Source organism: Setaria viridis, chromosome 7 (assembly GCF_005286985.2).
Source record: "Setaria viridis chromosome 7, Setaria_viridis_v4.0, whole genome shotgun sequence".
Lineage (NCBI taxonomy): Eukaryota > Viridiplantae > Streptophyta > Magnoliopsida > Poales > Poaceae > Setaria > Setaria viridis.
Window position 1 is genome coordinate 21423178 of NC_048269.2, and position 26072 is coordinate 21449249.

Below are 26072 nucleotides of genomic sequence, written 5' to 3' on the forward strand. Positions count from 1 at the left end.
CGTGATCTCTATGCTGATTCGAAGAATAAGATGATTGCAGACTGATTTTTCATAAGTTAGTGTTACCATTTTAGGGAAAACGAAGAGAATTCTTCAGTCTGACAGCACCGAAATCTGCTCGGCTTACTGCTATTGTAGTTGTTGATAGTCAACTTGTAGGATAAATTTATCAATCCTTCAATAACCAAGTAACCATATACGAGAATGAAAAATTATAAACGCCATCTAAAAATCTGTACTTTAGTAAAATACCATCGCAAACAACTTCCTTTTTCAGTATGCAACTCATTTATTTGCATATAAATTAGACAACCTTGATTTGGGTCCTTTGCAGAAAAAATCTAGTAAATAACTGAAAAAATAAGGAGCAGCTCTTTCTAAATGACTTCTTTTCTGCCACTTTTTTTTTTATCATGTTATCTAACTGATCCTACTATCATTCAGCCCTGATGTCACACTATGTCACATCTCATGTCATGCTGACAACAATCCTGTCAACTTAGCTGGATCGCAGACAGCCTCCAGGCAACAATTGATCAAGTCTGGATCCGCCAGTCAGGCAACAATCGATCAACAGTCACCCCTTATCAACTGGACAGATTCAGATTCAGATTGCGTTACAAGCCTTAGATCAAGCGAGAGGCAGGTGTTACGCTGCAGGGTCTAAGGTGCAGTAGGGCTCGACAGAGACAATACAACAGCCTGTGCCTTTTGTGATGCAACAGCACATCTGCCAAACGCGTGTACAGCCGGATGTATGGCACCTTGAAGGGGAGATTGCATCTCATATCATATACTTTAGAGCTTACTGCTTAGGGCTAAGGATGTGCCATTACTGCCACATGCGATGTACCCTTCATAGGGATAAAGGCGACCGAGCATGAGGATCTCCGTAAGATATTGGGCAGTGCTGGGGACGTTTCTTCTTCTGGTCGAGTTTTTTTTTTAAAGTGATCTTGGAAGTAATATTGAACACAGCAAACTTTTTTCTCTGTACGAAGAAAAGATTTGGTGATCACATTATTGTTTGCTCATCTTCCTGGTCAATTCATTCGTGAGCTCCAAGAGCTAGAACACAAGGAATACAGCATTACCCTTTTTTATTTTTTTAATAATTCTCGCCTGCACATGTCGTCGCTTGTTAGCTACTTTGGAGGCAGAATATAAAGAATGCGAGCCCAAACAAGAAAATACATTGACCTGACCTATGAATTTGTTTTTTTTTTGCCCCGTTGCTTCAGCTAACTAGGCAAGCTGCAGGATCGATCGTCGCATGCAGGTTCGATTCGACGACATCAATGTAGTTTGCATCAGTTTCATCTAATAACAAAACCAAAATTTCTTTGTATATTGCTGGTGGCCTGGCACGATGTGTACATATACGTCCCTATATACGGATCGGAGTATGTACGTACGTTGACCGACACGTACGAATCCAAATAACGTGTGGTTCCTTTCAGCCGCAAAGGTTTTGGAACAAAGAATGGGAGGCAGTTATACCTCATGATTGAGTGAGTATCCTTTTTGCCTTTTTTCCAGAGTAATGTGATGACAGACATGCAATGTTTAGTACTGGGCAAACAACATCGGGGATGCTAATGATGAGTGTCCCACATCCTGAGCTAAGCTCTATGTGGGTACTGGCTTGGCAATTAGCCATGCTGTGCAAATGTAGAACTGAATTGTGCAGGAAGTATTGTATTGACGCCATATGATTGCCTTGCGGCAGCCAAATCATATAGAGGATCACAGCTTGCACTAAACCTTAAAAAAGAAGCTACAATATAATTTTTTAATTAAAAAACACAGCTGTGCCTTGTACTATCTTCGGAGGTAAAGAGGAAGAACGAGCTATATATACCTTGCTTTGGAGAGATGAAGGAAGCATTAGTATATTCTTACCTCCATAGAGCTAGCAACAGCCTCAGTTACAATAATTATGCAATGAGAGACTTATGCATAATGAGAGACTTAATTAACTCCCACTACTAGATATTTAACATTTCTTCAGTGTTTTTACGCATTTATTTTGATTTTTTTTCAAATAGCCAAGGGTTTTTAGTTCAATTAAATTAAACCATTTCCCAAGGGTTAATTAGTAAGTGGAAGATGTTTTTTTTTTAAAAAAATGTTGGTCGTGAGTTCTTTGTTACTAATTTGTTTTTAACCTATGGGATTATCCAGAATAGACAACAAAGCACTTGGCCACTTGAAAAAAAGAAGAAGAAACAATAGCCCTCGGTCATCTGAATTTATTTATTTTTTTCCTTATAGCTATTATCTTAGTGTAGGCACTAGGCACCACGAAGGCGGGCCAGAGGATGCCCCAACAACAAAGAGGTGCCCCCTTTTATCAGTGCGCACAGGAAACAACTCACCCCTTGTTGAGCACCGTTATACCAGGGGAATTGGGGCCATACAGCATATTTCTTCCATCCCACGAAGAGTATCCCTTTAGGTTTGTTCTAAGTCAAACTATCTTAAGTTTGATCAAATTTACAATGAAGAGTATCAATATTTATAACACTAAATAGATAGGTATGCTATGAAAATATATTTCATAATGAATCTAATGAAATTAGTTAGACATCAAAAATATTGATATATTTTTATATAAACTTGATCAAATATAAGATGGTTTGACTTAAGATAAAACTAAATGGACACTCTTTACGGAGTGAGTAGTGGCTTACAACTTCGGGAATGCGGCGACACAATCGTCCTGGGCACAAAGCAACTCAGTGCATCGATGCACGCTCAAGTTGCTCACAATAGCGTCATTCTTTGGCTGCAAAAAGCTCTCTAAATTAAACAGCTTACGAAACAAGTTCATCTCAGGTTCTTGAAGAGAAAAAGTTGTCTCATGCATCAGAACGTAGCAGTGAGGCAAATGACGAGGTAACTTGCAATGACCATCACGCTCTCTCAAATCCGCCCCCCAATATGCAAAGCTGATCGAGGCTTGGAAACGAAACCGCAGCGCTTTGCCGCTTGCTTTTTTTCTCCTCGTCTAAAAGATGGCTTCATCAACCACATCGTGCGCTACAGAACATCCAGAGCCCCGCTTTAGCATCTTATCATGTCAGGCAATCGCAACCGTTGGATCTCAACCTTTATCTGACAATACGATCCAGGCCGTCCGTGCTTCGATCCTCCCCGATCGGGCATCTTTGATTATTATGTACCCCTAATTCGCAGCTTCCATGCACAAGCCCCCCTCCACTATAAATTGGGGTGTGGTCTCTTCTCACTTGCCCACAAGACAGCAACGCCCCAACCACTAGGCAGCAGCTGCAGCTAATATCTCCATCTCTTTCTCAGCTTCTAATAAAAGTGTAGCATTGCAAGAAGGGTACGGTGGTGAGTGACTGCAAGACCGATCAGGTAAGTATATGGGAGGGAGGTCGTTCTTCTGCATCTTCAGCTTCTCACGCAAGTCGAGGCGCTACCGCGGCGTCGACGACGACGACGAGGCGGCGAGCGACTGGGAGGGCCCGCCGGCGAGGCTGCGCAAGGTGCGGTCCAGCGACGACGACGACGGCTGGTGGGTCGGCGAGCGCGACGTCGACCAGAAGGCCTCCGACTTCATCGCCACCTTCCACCGGACGCGCCTCGTCGTCTAGCTGCTAAGCTGATAGATGCTGCGGCCCGGGCGTATATGCATGCATGCCGCCTGCTTCAATATAATCCGACGACGTCGAGCTGAGGTCTATCTGCACCAATGCAAGATTTATATATAGCAAGATCAAGGGCCGAGCAAATTAAGCATATATCTAAATTAAATATAGTGTTATGTATATTGCTCACGTGCTTAATTATATATGCTCGGTGGTGGTCGACTGAATAATGTAGCCATATGTGTATGTGTGTGTAAGAGATCAGGGGCGTGCATGCATAGGATCATAAAAGTGAATAAATCGGTGTTGTACTCTAGTCTAGTAATATATGGAGTTATTTGAGGTGTACTCTAGAGATAATCAATATATTTTGTGTTCTATAATTGCAAACGTTAAAAAAAAAATTCTACAGTAGACCACGTACTCGCTCCCACTATTCTTAACTCAATGGGTTCAATTTCGTATATTTAAGAATGGAGGGAGTATAAGAAACCACTTTTGTTCGGTTGTAAAAGATAGCTCGTGACTACATAGACGAACACAACACACATATCATAGGTGCACTTCGATCCCCATTGGCCATCACCTTTCCTCCAAACTAAAAACGGCTGAAAGCAATCTCATATATGTAAAATGTATGCAACAATATTTGAACTCTAGCAAGAGTGTTGTGTATATCATCGACCTCTGATGCGCCGTCCTACCAAGAGTGGTTTCACGTATCAGTAATAATCCGTATATGTTTGACCACCTAAGAGATGATTGCATGCCAAATAAGTGATCTATTGTTGACTGATGAAACACAAACTAGCAGCTACATCCAGAAAAATTATGGCAATTTTTGAACAAAACCAGAACTAGCTAGCATTGTACTTGCTTACGAAGACAATGCTCTCAACAACATCTTACATACATGTCTCATTTTATTTTTGAATTTCTAGAAGCTGTCGAGAACTGACATTTACTACCGGTACTCAAACCCCAACCCCTTAGTACCGGTTGTGAACCGGTACTGCTAAATCTACAAGTCACGCGTAATATATACAAGTCAAATAACCGGTACTATACGCATACATGCGCATCGTCGCAATCTACAAGTCACGCGTAATATACGCGTGCGCAGTCCATGGGATTTGAACCCACGACCTCTAACCTCGCGCAAGCCTTTCTTACCATCTCACCTACACAGCACATATGATGGAGTTGAATATGATTTCCTTTTGAAGTGACCCGCGACCCGGTACTAAAAGGGATCCGGTGCTAAAGGTCCTCCAGAGACCCCTAAATTTGGACCGGTACTAATAGTACCGGGTTAAAAAGTAACCGGTACAAAGGCATAGGACGAAAGGTCGTTTTCTATTTTCTTCGTAACAACCTAATGTAACAATATGCATCCAGAGGTTTTTCTTGTTTTTGCATAAATGAATGGTACTAAATTAAAAACATTAAATCACTGGCTGTGCAAAAATTATCTTACTAATTAGCTCTTGCTTTGCCGCCTATCATTTCTTCAGATAATGTGTGTATTCAATTAGGCATAACACTATCAATCTGTTAATATACTCCTGGTTGTTCTCGGTACACGAAGTGCGAGCATATATGAAGGATACCGACCCAAGAATTCTGGGACCATACATGTGCTGTTGAGGGAAGAGGTGTGGATTGTGGATTCATATGCATTATTGGCAAATATATAAATTGAATTTTCTTGTCGTGCACACAAAACGGGACATCAAATTCACGTGTAGGCACACCTAAAAGAGTTAAAGGATTATAGTTAGGAGCATGCAACAAGAACTAAATTACGTGTGTGTGTGTGTATACTGAAATGTGAAACATAAAAAATTATAATATTTTAAAATTACTTTGAAGAAAAGTCGAGCCATACTATTTATCAAAATTAAAATTTATTTAAATTGTTTAAAAGAGATATATACTGGCGTTAAAAGTTTAAACATGTTGACTGTAGGTTAATCCAAAATGACAGTTGTTTGTGACTGGAGCGGTATATGCTATAGTTTTAAAAAATCTAACCTCACAAAAATAAAAGATAAGTCATGAGCTATAATTAGAATGAGAGGACAGTGTGGGAAAAGGAAAATAATGTAAGTGGCATGCAACAAGAACTAAATTACGTGTATACTGATATGTGAAATATAGAAAATTTATAATACTTTAAAGCTACTTTGAAGAAAAATCGAGCCATACTATTTATAAAAAATAAATTTTATTTAAATTTTAGTAAAGATATATTGATTCTTAAAGTTTAACATGTTGCCTGTAGGTAATCGAAAATGACAGTTATTTGTGATTAGAGGGGGTATGCGCTACAGTTTTAAAAATTCTAACCTCGCAAAATTAAAAGATAAGCCATGGGTTAATTACAATGAGATGATAGTGTGGGAAAAAAGAAAATAAAGAAAAAACATATATGCTAAATAAACGCATGTGATTTGTTAGTGCATGCATGAGCTTAGTTACCAATTTTTTTAAAGACCATGAGTTTACCAATTGGCAGTTCGTTGCCTGCCGGTCCTCATCGATGGTGAATGAAAAGGCGTCTGAAATGGGAATGAACTTTTTGTCGGGAAAGCAACCCAACCAGAAGCCTACGGCATAGAAAGTATTCGGCTCAGAGCTCTAGGTCTTTAGCGACTGAAAGTCACTCATCAGTGAACCACTTTGTTCTTGCTTTCGCTTCTTGTCTCATACAATATTCTCCGTCATCTCACTTGTCTTCTTCCTTAATCCTCTTATTCCTTCTCCTCGATCTCATCTCTGCCGCCGCCGCCGTTGTAGAGTACATTTTAGCATTTTAATACACTTGGCTCTGGGGATCGGAAAAATACATCCAAAATTAAAAATTATTTGTCCGCATATATAACTTATCGGGATATATATTAAATTTTTATCTTTATGTATATTGTGAAATTAATAAAAACATAAGTCGTTACACACGCGTGTCTTAGTCTATTGGTATCTGTGGACTCCCAAATATCATTTGCCAACAACACCCAAAGCCTGTGCCTAGCGAGTATGTTGTATGGTCATCTCTAGCTAGTTTTCATCAGCTGCCCCTTGGATTTTTCTGATTCCACGAGAACTGCAAAAATGCAGGTCTGCTTATCTCTGGTGCCAGCATCATTTCATGCCACATCATCGTAGCATCCTCTACATTCCCAATTCCGTAGCAGAATACAACTAGGGCTGCATGCAAAATGGACATGTCATTCATCACCTTTACACATCTGTCCTCAATTGGTGCTCCCTATATGTATGACCAGTAGCTGTCATCTGTACACGTATTTTGATACCAGCCTCTAAGCAAGATTCCTCCAACCATTCCCAACTCTTGTTCACAGACAGGTGGTGGCTAGTATGTGACGTTTAGGATAATTAGCTCATTTTTTTCAATTAGTTATCCTATTCTAAATGTCATAGAACTAAACCACATTTGTATAGTTCACCCATTGTCACCATGACTCTTGGCAGCAGTTTGCAATTTGCAGGCAACTGCTTCAAACCGGCTTGGTGGTCATGAGGTACCTGCATCATCTCTGAAAACTATTGCAGAATAGCGTCATACCAAATTGCAGCACATTGGATTCTATCTTGAAGGATAAGGGCCTGTTTGGATACAGTCTCATAAAGTTTAGTACCTGTCACATCGAATGTTTGGATACTAATTAGGAGTATTAAATATAGTCTAATTACAAAACTAATTACACAGATGGAGTCTAATTCGTGAGACGAATCTATTAAGCCTAATTAGTCCATGATTTGATAATATGGTGCTACAGTAACCATTTGCTAATGATGGATTAATTAGGCTTAATAGATTCGTCTCGCGAATTAATACAGGGGTTCTGCAGTTAGTTTTATAATTAGCTCATGTTTAGTCCTCCTATTTAGCATCCGAACATCCGATGTGACCCCTCCTAAAGTTTAGTACCTCGCATCCAAACACCCCCTAAGTAAACTTCGCCTAGAGTCATAGATAGATATGCACTGGGAGCAAAAGAGTGAAAGCTGCAAATCAGTTTCCATGTTTCCCCCCTCTTTTGAGCCTGCGATTTGATCCTGCGGAACAAGGCCTCAGCAGCAGCACATAGAGCCCAGAAAAAGCGACATACAGAGCCAAGCCAAGCCATACAGTTCATTCCTGTTCATGACATTCAGAATCTGCAAAGCCAAAGCTCTGCCACCTTTTACTCCCTTTTCCTTGCTGAGGAAGAGCAGGAGAAGCTTCGTCTTTGCCAAAGGTACATGTCCTGATTCTGCAGCCCCTGCATGTCTTCCCAATTATTAAGGTCAAGTCGGCATCGCCGAAGGATATGCGTCTGACAGCACAAGGCTTTTCGAGGTCAATTAGGTCCCGTCGATCTCCGACTAACTGTCAAGGAATCCATTTAGTCATGCACTTGGGAACCTGTGGCCAAAATATCATCCCGGAAGGCTAATGATCAAGCAGATGCTAGAGAAAATGGCACATATATATGACTAGATGAGCACAGCAAAGATTACCACCTTGATACATAAATACTGACAGATTGAGCGATTTTGCATTTGAAACTACCAGAGCTACTTAGTCTGTTCTTTACTGTGATGGTGATTCAGTGGATTTACAGAATAGCAGTAATGCAAGTTGACATGAATTTTTTTTTGCTAAATGTGAACAGTGAACATGACACAATGTGCTTCCTAAACATCATTGCAGATCCAATTCTCACTTGTACGCTTGCAAATTGTTGAAGCTTCAATTCTCACTTGTACACTCGCACATGGTTGCAGATCTAACTCTATTAGCACACTTGTGCAGTGAAACATCATTGCAGATCCAACTTGAGCAGAACTTCTCGACATCGAGTTTGTAAGAATCAGACAGGTGGCTGACTTGTGTACAGCAGCAGGAGCACCAGTAGCTTGCAAGCTATTTTAGACTATTCTATTAGTAATAGTGCAGGCTGTGACAAAACCTGAGCAATGTTTCTACCAAAATTATGGAGCGCAAGACTGATTTAAGCTAGGAAAAATCTTGGTATTCCGCATTTCACAAGCTATCCTCGTGTAATTTTGTAACAGCTTTCTTCACAAAGTGCCAGAGCTCAAAAGCCACCGATTTCAACATCCTTCACACATACCGTGGTCCGTGGAGATGTATATTTTCTGCTATACAATACAACTACAGGCAACAATTTCCCAGATTCTGCACAACAGAAGCAAAACGCCAAATAAGAGTTCAGCAGACAAAAGGTCATGACTTCTACAGCTGTACTGCGTACCAAAATCACAGATAGCAAAGGAAGCATGTTCAAAAAGGCATGCAACCAATTCCAAATGTTGTGATTGCCCAAAAACTTACATAATTCAAAATGAAATATCTTGTGAGGGGAAAAGGGAGGGATGGAATGCCTCACAAAATAACAACAGTGATATGAATGACATACTTTATGATTCATTTTAAGCAACCATAACAATAATCAGGACATGAAAAAAATGAATAATTTGCCATCGATACGTTCTAACAATCAATGCCCTCCTCTATACTTGTTGGAGAAATGTGAGCGGTAGCGATACACTGCACTTTTTCAGTACCCTGTCATCTAGGTAGTCCCAAACCTATGCAGTGTGGACCCAATGCTGCTAGGGTATGGTTAGACCTGGAAACATCCATTCTCATTACTTGACATTCCGGAGTTCTGCCTGCTACATTTTTCCTTCCAAAGGTGCATGATAGATCTTGAGCTCTTGATCTTACAAGTGCTTAGGCTTTCATGCTACATATTTTTGAGCAATTTCATGTACCACTCAGGTAACCCAAAAGCTGAAGCTAAGAGGGAAAGGTGGGAAATCTATACAAACTTATGTTGGTCCAATAAAAAAGATCCATTGAGGAAAATTTGAACAAATAGTGTAGTCTTCCCAGGAAAGGCAAGTAAAAGTCCAAACTATCCTATGTCCATTTTGTCAAGCAAAATATGAGTACATTTTACACCGATTCCTCAAATGTAGTTTTTTCAAAGCAATGCTGTTGAGGACTATGTCTCAAGTAAGGAACATCACAGACATATTTCAAGTCCTTACAAAGAGTGAGTCAAGTTGATCCAACTAATCAAGGAAACCAAATTAAATGAGTTTAAAAGGAATGTTTTGATGAACGTCAAGAATACGAGACATGTTGTTTTGAGGGGGGGGGGGGGGGGGGGGGGGGGGGGCAAGAATCATTAATCCTTGGAAAGGGCTCAAATCTGAACATACCTTAAGTTAGCTTAATGTCTGATAACCCATCAGTCCTCGGAAATCATCAGGGCTTGATGGTTTATTTCCAGGCTTAGGTAGCCATGGAAATAATTTGGTGAGGCCTTGCCTTTCAGAGTCATTGGTTTCTTGTCTGCCGTTGACCCCATATTTCTCCCTCTCGATTGCATCCATAATATCCTCCCGGGAAACAGTATTACCACCTGGACAGATCAGCACCAATAAGTTCCATATCAACATATTTTCTCCAATTGCCTTTTTCATTTGGGATTAATTAACCAACACCTAGAATCTAATCTCATTTCAAAGTGCAAAGGTAGAATATGGAACAGCAAGTGGAATTATGACTAGTCCAGTAATAATTTCCAATAGCATTAGTAGGAAATATAGCTCAATAATAGGTTTCAATCATGGACCAAAAATAGTAAGTTTTAAACCATGCAACTCAAAGCACCATTGAATTTAGAAATAATTTCCCTGACATCAACATCATATTTGATGCATAAGCAACAAATGTGTGATTTACCTTTATTACATAAGTGATTTTAACTTACCTCTTCGTGCAGCTAGGAGAGCAGCCTCATTAACAATGTTTGCTAGATCCGCTCCAACCAGTCCTGGGGTTAAATTAGCAACCAGATCACAAATTATTTCAGGATCCTCTTCCAAAGGAATGTCCCTTAGATGAACAGCCAAAATCTTTTTGCGGCCCTCCACATCAGGCACACCAACAACAACCTTTCTGGAGAAGCGACCAGGCCGACAAAGAGCAGCATCCAGTGCTTTTGGCCTGTTAGTAGCAGCCATGACAATAACTTTCATGTCCGAGTCAAAACCATCCATTTCAGTAAGCAGCTGTTGATAGAGAAAATCAAGGAAACATATTTTGGTGATGTCATTAGACAAAGGATATGAAAGACCATCAGAGTGCCAGAAACCATACCTGATTTAGAGTTTGGTCCCTCTCATCATTAAAACTTCTACCTCTACTTCCACCCACGGCATCAAGTTCATCAATAAAAATGATTGATGGAGCAGCTTCTTTGGCTTCCTTGAACAAATCCCTGACCCGGGCAGCACCTCTTCCAACAAAAACTTCAACAAACTCACTAGCAGAAACAGAGAAAAATGGAATTCCAGCCTCTCCTGCAACAGCCCTTGCTAGCAGAGTCTTTCCAGTTCCTGGAGGGCCAACAAGCAGGACACCCCTGGGCAATTTTGCTCCAAGCTTCTTGTAGTTCAGTGAACCATGCAAACAGCTTACTATCTGCATTGGAAAACCTCCATGTTTTACTAAGGTTCTTAATGACCATTGTCCAGATTCAGTAGTAATGCAAAACTAATTCTTGCAAGGGAAAAAGAAACAACTTCAGACCAATGAAATTCCTAGTTATGGAAAAAAACAGCACTCAATACTTACTAAAGGACATTATTTGAGACCAATATAATTGCAAGATGCAAGTACAAAGCCCAAGTGCAAAGTAACCATTCAACAGTTTATATCTGCCCTGTTGTCCCAGACTTCCAGGAGCTATCACATTTCTGTTCCTTGTAAGAGTGTTCTCAGCATTTTTTATTTTCGTCAATGAACTTCGTAAACAAAATGGTGCAAAGGCATGGTTTAGTACAAGAGGCACATCGTAAAAGTAAGCAAATACAAGGCAAACAGGCTTAATTCCCCTCAATGAAACTCAAAAGATCTTATTGCAATGTTCATATTCCCAAGTTTTGCTTCTTCTAATATGCGAAAAAATACTTTAAAGTGAACACTGAGCCAAATGATGAATGAAGCCTTCAAGTTCGTGTCACGAACGACCTACGGAGTAAGCTCTTATAGGAGTCTAACAAATGTGAAATAAACTATTGCCGAAGTTTGTAGGCATACATTATCTGATTAATGCATAATGCAAGAGCAAAGCAGAGGCAATATCAAAATGACATTTCCACTTGATAAATGGAGCATAGCTCTGATGTAATGTATGCACATGACTAAGAGGTGATTGCAATTCACTAAATGCATAGTGATTTTCTAAGACAAAGCAAAAGCAAGCCCACCACAAATACAGTATGCTTGATTGACATTTCCTAATTTCTGTATCGATGTGGATGTACCATCTCCATTCCTCTCGAATCCTATGTAAATTGCCTTTTTTCAAGATGAAATGTGTCTTGCCTAATGATTTTTGTCTTCCCATATTCATCAAGCATCACAGAGAACATTCATGAGTAAGGAGTGCAAAAGCCACGTTTACCTCAACAAGCTCCTCCTTCGCTTCATCTACACCCTGAACGTCGTCAAACCCCACCCTCTGCTTCCTCGGCTTGCGTCGCTTGTCAGCACTGCCCCCACCAGACAGCTGCCGCTGTAGGAACCACATCATCGGCAGCAGCGAGACCCAGAGCGTGAGCAGCGTGCTCAGCATGTCCACCACCAGCCTCCCCGCAGGCCGCGGCGCCGACCGGTAGTCCACCCCGCCCTCCCGCATAAGCCCGAGCAGGAACCCCTCGTCGTGCGGCACCCTCCGCGCGTAGTACGGCCACTTCGGCGGCGCCTCCGGGGCGCTCTCGGTCTCACCGGCCTCGCTCGCTTCGTCGCCGTCGTCGCCGTCCTCGGCCCTCTTGCTGAAGTAGATGCGGCGCGAGTCCTCCTCGAACGCGGCGGCGGCCACGGCGCCCTCGCGGAGCCCCGCGACGAGGTCCGAGTAGGCCACCTCCTTGGCGACGTTCTTGGGCAGCGCGAGCCGCGCGGCGAAGAGGAGGAGCGCGAGGACGACCGGCGCCGCAGCCGCGGGGGGCACGCGGCGGACGGCGCGCCGCAGCGCGGCACCGGCGTCGGCCGCGAGGTCCCGCGGCGACAGCCGCCGAAGCCGCCACCACAGGAGGCGCAGCCGCGGCCGCAGGCGCAGGCGCCGCCTCCTGCGGCCGGGCGTGGGGAGCCCCAGCCCGGCGCCCGCGTCCTTGTCCGCCTCGTCGACCTTGGCGCGCACGGGGTTCCTCCACCGCGACCGCAGCCCCGCGCAACCCTTGGCCGCGGCGGGTGGAGCTCCGCAGCCGCAGACATAGGCATTGCTCCTTGCGGTCGCGGCGTGGCCGCTGCAGGAAGCGGGGCTCCTGAAGCGGGCGGCGTGAGCGCGCGGGAAGGAGGGCGCGGCGGATAAGGGGCAGAGGGAAGCCATGGATGGCATGGCAGCCACCGCCGCGCGCGCTCTTCCGCTTCGTCCTACGGCATTCGATCGGGACAAGGCCGCGGGCGGTGCGGGAGGGCGGGCGTGCGCGCGAGGCGTTCGACGGAATTACTCCCCGAAGGAGACGAGACGAGCCGAGCGGAGGAATCGTGCGGTGATTCTCGATTGGCTTCCGCAATCTTGCTCGGGTGGGTAGTCGGGTGGTGTCTGATGCCTGATTGCTTTGCCTGCCGAGCGCCGACGCACACGGACGGGGGATATGGCCGAGGAGATTTTTGTCGAGAAAAATTGGGTCCGTGGGCTTTCTTTCTTTTTGTTGGGCTACTCAGGTGTCGGATCAATTTAGCCTCAGCCCAGGTGAGGCATGGCATGTGGAAACGAAATGTGTGTGCTTGGGCCAACCCACGACTACCCATCCCCAACCAAAAAAGCTCCATGCATGATGTTTGCAACCGGATAATAAATTTTCTCAGTCGGATTTCTCTGTGAATCCTGCCGAAGAATTAATACAGTTCGGCACCTAGCTAGAAACATTTTATAATAAAAGAGACAAAAAAAAAGTCACATTGTGCGTGATTCACGACGCGAAACCTGCAGCCGTAAACCCTGTCCTCCAGCGGAACCTGGTGGCAACACGGCGGCGGCCACTGCGGCCACGCCCGTCTCCGACTTGTGGGGTTGTGTGATTCTGTCGTCGTCTTCCAGTGGCCGCGTGGCGCGCGCGCGGGGGAGGTGCCCGGTCCAGGCCTGCCCTGCCTGGGTTGGATTACTTGGATCCGCCGTCCTCCTCTCCCCCGCCGCATCTCCACAGCATGGGTCCCACGGGCCAGCGAGATTCACCGTCCCTATTGATCCTCACGTCGGATTTCCCGCACCGTCGTCGGGGGGCGCCCACGGCCTGACTGGCCAACCGCTCTCGCAGCGGCAGCCCCACCGGCCAGTGAGTCTGGGGCGCAGCGGAAAGCGCCCCGCGCCGCGGCGCCGTCACGTGCTCGGCGAACCGCTCTCCTCCTCCTGCAGTCCTGCTGCCGTTCGTCCCCCCCACTCTCAGGCCGCGCCATATAAAGCGGCCCCCCGCGCCCTCCTGGACTGGACCCGTGGTTAGAAATCGATTCGAGGGTTAATTTAGAGAGGAGAGGGAGGGACAGAGACAGAGCGGCAGGGACGATGATGGCGAAGGTCATGGAGGGGCGCCCGGCGAAGATGGGGTTCCGGATGCCGGCGGAGTGGGAACCGCACGAGCAGTGTTGGATGGGATGGCCTGTACGTACTCCTCCTTCCCTCCCTCCCTCCCCTGCCTCGTCCTCTCCGATCTGCCTTTCTTCTTCAGTGCTTGTTCTTCGTTCTTCGTGTCTTCGTCTCGGTGCTCCGTGGTTTCCGGCCATCCGTGTGAGGCGCGCTGGAATCAGATTCTCATCTAGAAAGTGCTTTTGTTTGGTTGAGAAACGATTGCTTGCGTCCGCGGGATTGCCGTTCAGGAGTCATCAAGTTCTTTTCGTGAAATAGTAAACTGTAAAGGTTGAGCGCTGCGCGTCAGCGCGCGCGATCTTTCTCGCCTTTTACTGAGCAATAAGACGCTGCTTTTTAGGAAAAAAAAACGAAAGTTAAGATTATGCTTTCCATCATGCTAGCTGCGCCACCATGACTTGTCTTGCAGAAAACAACCTCTTTAACTTGCTAGTTGCCATACATCAGTGGTTCTGTCCAGATCAACTGGATCGATCATGTGCGGCCACAGTGCTCTGTGAATTATATGGTCCTAACGCGGCTAGTCTTGTAGGCTTCTCTTTCTTGAACTGCGAAACGAATCGGTCAGTCTTTCTGTTGTAAAACCGACGGGTGTGTTCCAACTTGCATGTTGCTGGGAGCAGTTAGCGCCTCGGCCGCCGGATCAACTGGTCAATTACTAGTATTGCCGTGTGGAGTTGGAATCTTGAATATTTTGTTGCTGGAATCTTTAGCTTTAACAGCGACATATGTTGTATTTAACTAGGAGTCTAGGACTAATGAATCAAACAGAGTATCCAAAGTTTAGTATCCTAGATTCTAAATTTCTAAAGACGTGATTGGTTTCTCTTTTTGTTTGGAAGTAGGCATAGCAACTCTGATGTTGCAATCTACCATTATCATAATCTGCCGATGACGATCTATGACAAACACATAAATAAGCTGATCCTGCAACCTGCAACCTGCCAATATATACAAAACTGAATATAATGCTCATTTTAGCAAAGAGAATCATGAAAGTTATAAGGTGGTCCTAATAATTTCTGCTCAATTTTGTCCATGCATGTGAGTGTGCACATGACACTTTTTTAAACATTTCCAAGTGCATTATCATGATAAACATTTTCATTTTTTTTTTTGGAACGCCAGGAGCGTCCAGACAACTGGCGGGACAATGCTGGTCCAGCTCAACAGACATTTGCGAGAGCTGCAATTGCCATTTCAAAATTTGAGCCTGTCACAATATGTGCAAGTACCAAGCAGGTATCAGATTGTCTCACATCTGCCACCTTTCAACTGTATGGTAGAAATGCAGAATGCTTTATTATCATACATGTGTTATTCAGTTTCAAATTTTTGTCTCTGGCAGTACCCGTATGTCCACAAGCTGATGGAACATCATACGAACATCAGGGTGATTGAAATAAACATGAACGATTCCTGGTTCCGTGATATGGGACCCACTGTGCGTCACTTAAATCTTTGCCTTCTTCTATTGTCATTTCCAGTCCGATGATTTCGTTTGCTTATAGTGTTCCTGGTTTTCAGTTTATCACTCATAAAGTCGAGTCAGGAATCACAAAACAAACAATAGCAGGGATAGATTGGCAATTTAACGCCTGGGGAGGTATGTTTTTACTAAATTGAACTATACATGATTGCTCTGCACTTTTTTCATACTGCTTATTTCGATTATTGTTTTGCCTGATGATAGTTCTATGCAAGTTTTTTCCACAAATTAGCTTCCTGTTCATGCAAAGGTGCCAATTGCTAATCAGTACTTAACAAAATAACTATTCTTAGTAGCAACCAGCAAGTGATTTCCAAAGGTAGTTGTAAGCTGTGGATCTGAATCTCTGATTAATTTGCTCTAGGAAAGCATGGATAGAAGCACTCCTCTGTTTTTAGAATATGAATTTCTTTAACTTCACAAGCCGATGAGCCCAACGTGAGTTACCTTCTTTTCATAAAATGAGTTTTTTTTTCCTACTTCTGTCCTGCAGGAATCTATGACGATTGGAGTCTTGACAATGATATTGCCAAGAAAGTAAGCAACTGAGCCCCGCTAAAGAACAAATTGATGTTTGTGCTAGGCTGTTTTCCGTACTGGTAACTCACTTTACTCTTTCGGCCATGAATTTCAGATAGTTGAGATTGAGAGGATCCCTAGGTTTTCGCACAAAATGGTTCTCGAGGGTGGAAGCATTCATGTCGATGGAGAAGGTATGTGATGTTTCAGATCTTTGTCGATGAAAAGATAGTTTGTGTCTATCTGTGGTTGTCTTCCTATCTAATGGTCACATTTCATCAGGTACATGCATAACAACCGAAGAATGCTTGCTGGATCCAAACAGAAACCCCAACATGACTAAACTAGAGATAGAGAACGAGCTGAAGGATTTTCTGGGAGTCACAAAGGTCATCTGGATACCTCGTGGACTTTACGGTAAACAAGAAAAGTATTTTGACTGTAAATAATTTTTGTTTCTCACATCTAGACGTTTACTTGCCTTACTGGCAAATAAGCTTTTGACCGTTTGCCCAGGTGACGAGGACACAAATGGCCACGTCGACAACCTGTGCTGTTTCATTAAACCCGGCGTCATCCTCCTGTCGTGGACGGATGACGAGAAGGACCCCCAGTACGAACGGTCAGCCGAGGCGCTGTCGGTTCTGACCCAATCGGTTGATGCTAAAGGACGGCAGATAGAAGTGGTGAAGATCCACGTCCCGGGGCCCCTGTACATGACGAAGGAAGAGGCGGATGGCGTTCTCTCAACAGTCAGTATCGTTCACAGCTAAACATTACTAGAAGCTACTTGCTTGCAGTGCTGATCTCAGCCGTCGCTAACAGTGGAGAATCTCTGGACGGGGGTTGGGGTTTCAGGGGCACGCCGTGGCGAGGGAGCCGGGCACGAGGCTGGCCGCCTCGTACGTGAACTTCTACATCGCGAATGGCGGCATCGTAGCGCCGTCTTTCGGCGACAAGTGGGACGAGGAGGCGTACAAGGTTCTTCAGAAGGCGTTTCCTGATCGCGAGGTAATTAAGATCTTCACTTCAACGTGCATTCCAGCTCCAAACGTGAGTCGTTTCCGTGTCGCGTATGGGCAGAGCACTGGAGTTCACTTGGATTTGATGAGGCCCGTGATCTTTGTTGGCTCGCAGGTGGTGATGGTCGAGGGCGGGCGGGAGATCGCGCTGGGAGGCGGGAACGTCCACTGCATCACGCAGCAGCAGCCCGTGCGCCCGTCGTAGGCGGACACACCAAGGCGATGGAAGGACATGCTATTGCTATGCTAGTAGTACTATTGATCTCTGATTCTATCTTCGGTCGTTATCGCACTCACCCATACCAAGACGTGCGAGGAATAAGACCGGTCAGCAGTTAGTTGACAGATAGTTTCCACCCCCGCCCGCCCACCTCTCTCTGGCCGCGGCCCGCGGCTGCCGTCGAGAGCACGAGACGCCTCCGCGTGGGTGCGCGGACGTGGTGGGTTGTTGTTGGGTGGGTGACTTGTCCTGACGCTTTTGAGCGCGTTCGGCGGACGCTCGTTGCGTTGCGATGTGTGCCAGGACAGGACGAGTCAAAGCCTACTATGTTTTGCCTCTTTCGCTTTGTCGCAACTCGCAAGCAGCAGAATTTGTAACATCCTAATTTTCATCATTTATGATTTAATAGAAATTAATTAAAATTTCTCTAAAATTTGTTTGCGTTCGTTTAAGGCTTTAAGATTTCTTTATAGGCATTAAATCTTTTTCTAAAATTAACTTAATGAACCATAGGTTTAAGTGTATTGCATTCATGATGGTTGCATTTCTTATTCCTTGAGCATGAAAAAGTTTAAAATTGCGTCTTACGACTCCTAGGTTCTCTGAGAATTTTTCTGAATTTTTCTGGAATTTATTCTCCTTTTTCTAGAGCTAAATCTATTTATTAGAATGTTCTAGATTCTTTTTCACGGGTTCTAAGTATTTTATTTGGATTCCCTGTGTCCCAATCTATCTATAGGAATTTTCCTAGAATTTTTGGGATTCTCAAAGTATTTTTCGTGGTTTAAATGAATCATCTAGAAATTTTCTGGATTTTTCTTTCACGAGAAATCATTTCTGAAAATAAAAGAAATCTAATCCTTTTGGTCTGGGCAAGACTTGGGCCTGACCCGCTTCGAGCCCGCTGCCGCCTTCTTAACGTGCGTGCCACGGCCGGCCTCGCGCCCTGCGCCTATTTAAGGCAAGGCCGAGTGCCCGTGCCCTGCTCGCTGCTACCTTCGCTCGCTCTTGCGTCGTGCCTCGTCCTCCCTCACGTCGCACCGCTGCCATTTGAGCAAACAGAGCCAAGCGCCGCCGCCGACCTTCGCACTCGATTCGCCGCGACCACCGTCTGAAGGACCAAACGGACACCAGGAGGAGCTTTGCCGTGACGAGCCGCACCCTCACCGCCGCTCATCGTCAGAGCGCCGCTGCCGCATGGAGCCCCCAGCCGGTTGCCGTCTGCTATCCACCACCGGCCAAATTTCCAGCCCGATTCCGCCGTACCAGCCGCCAATGAGAATACGAGGAGGATCCCCTAGCTCTCCTCTCTCGTTTCTCCTCCTCACCTTGGTCCCCAGGTCGCTAGAGCGCTAGCAAGCTGGCTGGCCAGAGCTACCGCAAGCGATGGGAAGAAGACCCTCAGTTTTGCAAATAGATCCCTGGACAAATCTGTAATTATTTATCCTTTTCTTGTGTCTTGGCAACATTATCGAAAACCCCCTAGAAATTTCCAGTTCCTTTCAATCTAACCCGAACCCTTCAATTTTGCAGATCTAACTCTTAGCCTTATCCTTTTTGCGAGCACTATTTTACATGTCTTGCAGATATTTCTTGCTAGCCCTTCAAATCTATAGTTAATTGCATCGAAGTCCCTGAAACCATGTTTATCTCGTATCTTTTCTTTTTTAGCTCCGATTCCAGTGAATCTTGCGCTCACGCGATTCTTGCAACATGTACAATAGTTTTAAAGTGTTGTGCTAAGTACAATAGTTTTAAAGTGTTGTTTTAGCACATTTTTATTGTTTGGTGTACTGTTTCTTATTAGATGTATTTATTTGCTTGTTTAGTTGCTTTGGATGATTGTGTGACGCTAGAAGGAGCGTAGTTCGAGAAATCTCAAGAAGAAGACTTCAAAGACTCTGAACAGCAACAAGACTTTAAGGAAGGCAAGTTGTGTCCTTGATCACATTCTATCCTATTGTGGCGGATCCACTTCGGATTAGCTTGATTTAACATGATTAAGTCGCCTAATATGCGACACTCATGCCTTAGCCAAGTTAACACGAAGTGCCGTCGGATTTCCTCCAATTTAACCACTTGAACAGGACCGAGTTAGCAAACTCACACGAAGGTGAGCGGTTCCAGAGAATACAACAAGTCCACTGATTTAAACAATTGACCATTTAGTTCAACACTAAAATAAACATCAGAGTTTTACAAGGTTCAAAGAAAACAACAGAAGGTAAAACAACAAGCGGAAGCTACTTCGTCGGGGTCGGACGTCACTGGTGAGGCCAAGACGTCAGTGATCCCTCTCCTCGCCGTCCGAGGAGGGATCCCACTCAAACATCCAACCCGGAGGGAGTTGGGGCGGCCAAGTGCCAACAGAGGAGGGCTCAAGAGCAGCAACTTCACCTGAAAAAGAAGAGCCACAACAAGGCTGAGCTACTAAGCTCAACAAGACTTAACCGGCAGGGAGTAGAGCTGCTCCACCACTCTAGACATGCAAGGCTCTTTGGTTGAGGGGTTTGTTTGCCAAAAGCACTAGGTAAAACCCTATTTTTAAAGTTTTAGCTCAGATTCTAAGTTCATTATCCGGTCTAGGTTAGCAACTTACTCTAAGCAAACATAGAACCAATCAAAAGGTATATAAATCATCATCAAGACCATGTCATCATCAGATTCCTTTATTACTCAGGGTGACATAGCGATCAAGCAGTCTCACACTGTGAGAGGCAGACGAATCGATTCGAGTTCTTTAACCATGCATGGTGTAACATCCGCGGAAAACACCAACTAAAATCACCCGTTAAAAATCGTCTTTAAAAATCTTTTTACCGCTGAGCTCCCGGAATTCCAAAATCGTCCCGGCATCCGAGCCGACTCCTATCTTCTACCTGTGCCCGTAAATCTCGCCGCGTGCCGTCGTCAGATCGCCGCGCGCGTGCTCCGACCGCATGCCACAATTGCCGCCGGTCCCTCTCTTTTTCTTCCTCTTTTTCCTCCCCTTTTTCTTTTTCTTTTTTCCCTCTTCCTTTCTTCCTCCTTCTTCTTTCTTCTTCCTCCTTCCTTCTTCTCTCTCCTTCTCCTCCTTCTTCCTGGTGCCGCACGTCCGGTCCCAGCTCCTTAACTCCCCCCCCGGCGCCACCTCTATTGACGCCACGCCGCTCGGCCTCCGCGCGCCTGGGGCCCGGCGCCGACCACGCCATCGCCTCCCTCAGGCCGCGTGCCCGACCCGGCCCCGGTCGCTGCACCGCCCGCTCCGGCGTCCGGCCGTTCCGGCCCCGCACGCCGCCCCTCCCACGCCGGCCGCCTCAGCCCCGCGCCACACCTCCAGCTGCCGGCCCCTACCCCCTCTCTCGCCCCCCACGGCACCGGTGCCGTGCCGGCCACCACCGGCCGCCCGGACCCCTACCGTCGGCCCCTCCCTCGCCGGCCTATAAAAGGACCCCTCGCCGGCTCCTCTCCTCACCCATCCACAAGCCGCCCAGCTCGCCACCGCCGCCCGAGCACCGCCACCTCCGGCCGCCGCTTGTGCGCCGCCGTCTCCCACCGCCACATAGCGCCGCCTCCACCAGACCACCGCCGGCCGCCCCACTTCCCGTTCCGAAACTCCAAGGTAAGGGGACAAATGGAGCTCCCTTCCACCACCGCCCCCGGCCCATGGCTCGCCGCCGGCGAAGCCCCGCCGGCCGGCCGCCGCCGGACCCCCAACTCCCCACTCTCTCTCTCCCTTCCTGGAAGGAGAAGAGATAAAGGTTCTCCAATTCCGATCCGACCCCCAAGTTTCCCCAATTTACAGATAGGTCCTTCCACCTCTCTCAAAGGCTATTTCGCAGATCGACCCCTCCACCCCCAAAAGTATTACAAATAAGTCCCTGGTTTATTACGAACCAGTCCTAAACCTCCGTTTAAGCCCCTAATTCATGTTTAACCCGTCATTTCATGCGCCAAACTTCCTCCAATTAATCCCAAATTTTACCACGTCATCCTCCAGAATACTTCCGCCGATCTATATCCAAACTTCCCAAAAATAATCTTTCTACCTATTTTTCGTTCGCATTTTCTGTTCGGAGCTCACGGTTAAAAACCGATCTTTCTTTTATTTATTTGTGTGTCCGTTTGTGTGTGCCGTAGATCGCGGTTTGCCCGAGGAGGAGCCTGAGGAGGAGTTTGACCGCGAGCCCGAGCCCGAGGACCAGTACCGCGAGCCGGAACTCCCGGAAGGCTTGGAAGACGGCAAGTCCAATCTCACCCTTTGATGCATACTTAATACCTAGTTTTTCAAACACAACCTATTGGCCTGTTTTACAAAATGCATATTATTTCATCACAAGACATGGTTGGATAGCCACCCCTTGATTGTTATGAACATTCCTTGTTATCCTATGGTTGTCTCTAAATATGATTCGCTCTATTGGTCGACAGCCACCGCTAGAATGCTTAGGGATTTGTTACTCAAATACAATCACCACTACAATGAGGTTTTCGGAAAATAAATGTGTGTGTGTGTGTGTGTGTGCAAATAAAGGAAAATGGCTTTCTGGGTTCAAGGGAAAAGGATGTGTAGACATGATGGATGGGTGTTTCTTGTGTGAAATGCCAGGATGTTGTGCTCGTACCTTAGTGGTTGAGCAATGTCGGGAGATATCCATCTTGTCGTGGTTAAGGACCGAGTTGATGTGTCATCTTGCCTAATTCCACCATCGTGCAAGCACTCGACCGTTGTATGGGCAACGGCTTAGCATAAATCCCACTAGCTGAACTGTTAGTCTTCAGGGGTGCTGGTGAGCAACGGGAGCCCATGGAAAAGGAGTAAGATCTTGGTGACTTAGGTCCCGGTTACGGTCTCGTGGGTGAGCCGTGAACCCCTTGGGTGCTTCCGTGAGGGCTAGCCAATCTTAGCTAAGGTGGGTAATGGCTTTGTTAGGATCCGCACCGGCACTAAGGTGATCGTGCTGCGGTACCCTACTTGTGGAAAAAGTGTACAACCTCTGCAGAGTTAAAACCTATCCGGGTAGCCGTGTCCGCGGCATTGGACGAGTTACGGCTTGGTCACATAACTAGCACTTGGGCATGGATGGTGTGTGTGTGTGTCGAATTTTGGAAGAGTCCGGCAGTTGTGCCGTGCGCTATGGCGGACAGGGAGTCCGATAGCGATAAAAACTTGGATCCTTTGTGTAGGATCAACCCCACTCCTTGTTCGGTTACTAAAGAAAAGCTTTTACGAAAGTTTGTTTGAAAACGAGCCTATGCATGTGTTGAAAATTTAGCTTTACCTCAAATAAACCCTTGCCTATCCTTGTTATATCCTGTGCATATACTTGATTGTATCCCCCTCCGTGGATGGGGTTGGACTTGTTGAGTACATTCGTACTCACCCTTGCTTCGTTACTACAGAGGAAGACCCTGACTTCATCGTCGAAGATCTTGAGTAGAGGTTGTGTCCGCACCCAACGCTGCCTGTGGTGTTGGCCTTTCCAAGATGCTGCTGTTGCCGTGTAGTCCTGAGTGCTGTCTTTTAGCAGTCGCTTGGTTAGCCGCTGTTGTGTATTTACTTCTTGTCGCTGCGTGGCTCTCACGCCCACTCTCTCGGGAGTTGTACGGTAACTGAATTATCTGTCGAATAAATGTGCTATCAGCCTCCTGGGACTGATATTTGTATCACATTTAGTCTCTACTTATGTGGGGACGCTTCACATGGTGAACCTAACCTCACGACATCCGCGCACCACCGAGGGTCGCTTCCTGTGTCGGCCTTCCCCATCGATCCCCTAACCCGTGTCGGGCCCATTTCCTTTGGTGCAATGTTCCACAGACCCGGCCTCTGCCGTTCTGTGACCACACTTGCCACCACGTGCGGCCGTAGGGGAACTCCGTTCCAAGGACAATGGGGCGACCGCTCATGTCTAGGTTCAATCCGGTACTCGGCTTGCTCATCCCATAATAAGTATGAGGTTAGTACTTTCAAATACTTGATCACGAACACCACCACTGTCGGGCCTTAGCAAGTTTCATAGACAGACGGGGCGATCAGGCAACCACCAAAGCGTTACCCAAAACCCTGCCCCGTCCATCGTCCTTATAGTGTAACAGAAAGGAAACAGCCAACTCCTACAACTCGCGAGTGACAGGAGATCACTCGACTTTTACCGCTTCCTTGTTAAGCATGGCAACTACTCGGTCCAACAGCTAGTGTTCGAAACAGGGAACTAGTCATGCATCAATGGTTCCAAACAACTCCTATACGTAAATGCACAAACAAGATAAAGAAGGCATGCGCAAGTTTGGTAAAACATAGGGGTTTATGCATCCGGGGCTTGCCTTCAAGCGAGAAGGAAGGAAGCTGCTCTTCTGCTTGGGCGGCTTCGGCTTCTGGAGGCAGGAGCTCGGCTACACCTTCGTCTTCTGGCGCCGGGTGCAGCTCGTAGAAGCCGTCGGTGAGACGCAGCTCTACACGAATGCAATGCATGGGTTAGTATTTAGACGGTTATTTCAACAGCAACACTTGCAAGTTTGAGCCCAGAAACTTGCGGCAAGTTACGGGAAAGGTGGGGAGGTTCGTTTGAGTTGGTGGAGATCGAGATCCGAGGGTTGGATGGGAAGGAAGTTATGATTAGACCCTTAAACTAGAGGAATAGATGTGCTGGGGTCCTCAAACTTAACGTAGAGAAGTCCCCAAGTCGTTACACCTATACCCTCGGGTCTAGGAAAAGGATACAGCCGAGCCCTCGGGCGAGGTGGAGAAAGGGTTGGCAAAACAGATAGGGTCGGGCGAGACGGAACAGGGGTCGGGCGGATAGGAGGGGTCGGACGAGACGGAAAAAGGATCGGCATCTTATCTTCGTCTCACAGGTGAAGCTTGGGGTCGGAAAAGAGCAGACTTGGGCAGGCGATGCCCGGCGGTGCTCCGACGGCGGCGGCACTTCTTGTGGACAACAAGCAAGCTCTCGCGCAGTGCGGAGGAGCAAGAGGCTGGGCGGATTGGGAAAAACGGTGTGGAGTCGAGAGGAGAGTTCCTCAGGAACTTAGGCGGTGGCGCTGTGAGCACGAACAGGGAGCAAAGCGGGAAGGCAGCGATGGCGAAGGGGAACTCTGGCGGGGCTCCAGCATTCCCTTTTATAGCTGCGTGGAAGAGAGAAGGTTGGAGCGGCGCAAGGACCGGGGAAGAAACGATAGAGTGCGCTACTGGGGCAGCGATTGAGCAACGAGGGCGGTGGAGCAGGACTTTGGGGATGGCACCGGCGGTCATTAGGCACCGATGACAGGGCGGCGCAGGCGCGGTTTTGCCGGTGGTTGAGATTTGGCGGAGGCGGGCATCGTCGTGCGGTGGATCTGATGGAAGTGACCGGGGAAACGGCGCTAGAAACGAGGGCGCACAGGTGAGAAGACAGGCGGGCTGCGGTCGCGCGGGCGAGCGCGAAGCAACAGACTGTCGGGGCGCTGCTCTAACAGGGCGGGAAAGGAACTGTCGCGGCCGGGGTCTGGATTGGCGACGAAGGAATCGTCGTGTAGCGCAGTACGGGCGGCGCGACTGTGGAGGGGCGGCGGAAAAGGCAGGAGGCATTGGGCTCCGCAGCCGGGGGTTCGGCGGGGTGATGATGGGCGCGGGCGGCGAGGTGCTACAGAAAGGGTTGCAGAGGGCTTCCGCTGCGATTGGGGAAAGGGGCGCGGATATCCATCCGGTCGCGGTCGGCGACGGGGCGGAGCGGCGGGGGTCGGAAGAGTTGAGCTACGCGGCAGGGGAACTCTGAAGCGGGTATGCTACTCGAGTGCGTCTGTCGCGGGAGATCTGGGGAAAAGATTTTGTGGGTCCACCGGTCAGTCTCGGTTGGTCCACTGCTCAGATCGAGAGAGATACGGTGGGGAGACTTAAAAGGATCCGGCGGTATGGGTTTGGGGTCGGTAGGGTCGGAACTGGGGAGCGGTGGAGAGGGGTCGGATCTCAGGAGTCGGAAGTTGAGTACTTAAACTCGGTAAAGCTGAGACAGGGGATCAGGGACTCAGATTAAGATTAACTCGAAGATTTGGGGTCAGTCGCACCTATACAACATTTATATATGAAACATATGCTATGCACGCTTGAGTCTTAATTTGATGGATTCTAATTAAGAATTTACCTAGTTTCCATATTATTCCTTGTCGATCTATGTTTTACTTTATGGTTGGGTAGCTATGCTAGTTGATATACCTGGTTTATGGTGGGAAGTAATGAATAATGATAAACCTGATTTATTTTATGTTAAGCACATTTGTTAATTGCAACCACTCACATGTCTTAATTGGAACATGGAGTGACCACCCAGGAAAATAGTACAACCATAAAACCAACAGGCTCTAGTCTTGGCTTACTAATTAGAGAATCTGGTTTGTGGTGGTCTTATGAAAGCATCTAGGCCCCTAACTTGTGTTTTGGTAATTCATGATGACCTTAGTGGACTAACAATTTCATTGAGAATATGAGTATAGATTAGTCTCGGAGTTGAGTTGAGCTTCAAAGGATACTATGACGATATCTTGGTTGGTTTGAAC

General features: G+C 46.5%; 2 protein-coding genes across 2 annotated transcripts; one reads left to right on the forward strand and one right to left on the reverse strand.

Annotated features, from left to right (window-relative positions):
* Positions 1-8122: 8122 nt before the first annotated feature.
* LOC117863855 (probable inactive ATP-dependent zinc metalloprotease FTSHI 3, chloroplastic) lies at positions 8123-13290 on the reverse strand. Its single transcript, XM_034747722.2, has 5 exons — positions 12128-13290; positions 10819-11142; positions 10430-10730; positions 9876-10078; positions 8123-8823 (listed from the first exon to the last, which is right to left on the reverse strand). Exons 1-4 carry the CDS (start codon positions 13058-13060, stop codon positions 9882-9884), a joined length of 1755 nt encoding a protein of 584 aa, XP_034603613.1. The 5' UTR covers positions 13061-13290; the 3' UTR covers positions 8123-8823; positions 9876-9881.
* A 763-nt stretch (positions 13291-14053) lies between these two features.
* LOC117863856 (agmatine deiminase) lies at positions 14054-17991 on the forward strand. The gene is made up of 10 exons (XM_034747724.2): positions 14054-14323; positions 15437-15550; positions 15657-15752; positions 15836-15914; positions 16291-16334; positions 16432-16510; positions 16599-16733; positions 16833-17068; positions 17175-17327; positions 17454-17991. The coding sequence occupies exons 1-10, from the start codon at positions 14228-14230 to the stop codon at positions 17541-17543; spliced, it is 1122 nt and encodes a 373-aa protein (XP_034603615.1). The 5' UTR covers positions 14054-14227; the 3' UTR covers positions 17544-17991.
* The last annotated feature ends 8081 nt before the right edge of the window (positions 17992-26072 follow it).

Coding starts and splice junctions, on each gene's coding strand:
- LOC117863855 (XM_034747722.2), bottom strand. CDS start 13,060: ATGCCATCCATGGCTTCCCTCTGCCCCTTATCCGCCGCGCCCTCCTTC. Junction 11,143..12,127: donor CGAAGGAGGAGCTTGTTGAG/GTAAACGTGGCT, acceptor TTTCCAATGCAG/ATAGTAAGCTGTTTGCATGG. Junction 10,079..10,429: donor TCTCCTAGCTGCACGAAGAG/GTAAGTTAAAAT, acceptor TGATCTGTCCAG/GTGGTAATACTGTTTCCCGG.
- LOC117863856 (XM_034747724.2), top strand. CDS start 14,228: ATGATGGCGAAGGTCATGGAGGGGCGCCCGGCGAAGATGGGGTTCCGG. Junction 15,915..16,290: donor GCAATTTAACGCCTGGGGAG/GTATGTTTTTAC, acceptor TCTGTCCTGCAG/GAATCTATGACGATTGGAGT. Junction 16,511..16,598: donor CATTCATGTCGATGGAGAAG/GTATGTGATGTT, acceptor ACATTTCATCAG/GTACATGCATAACAACCGAA.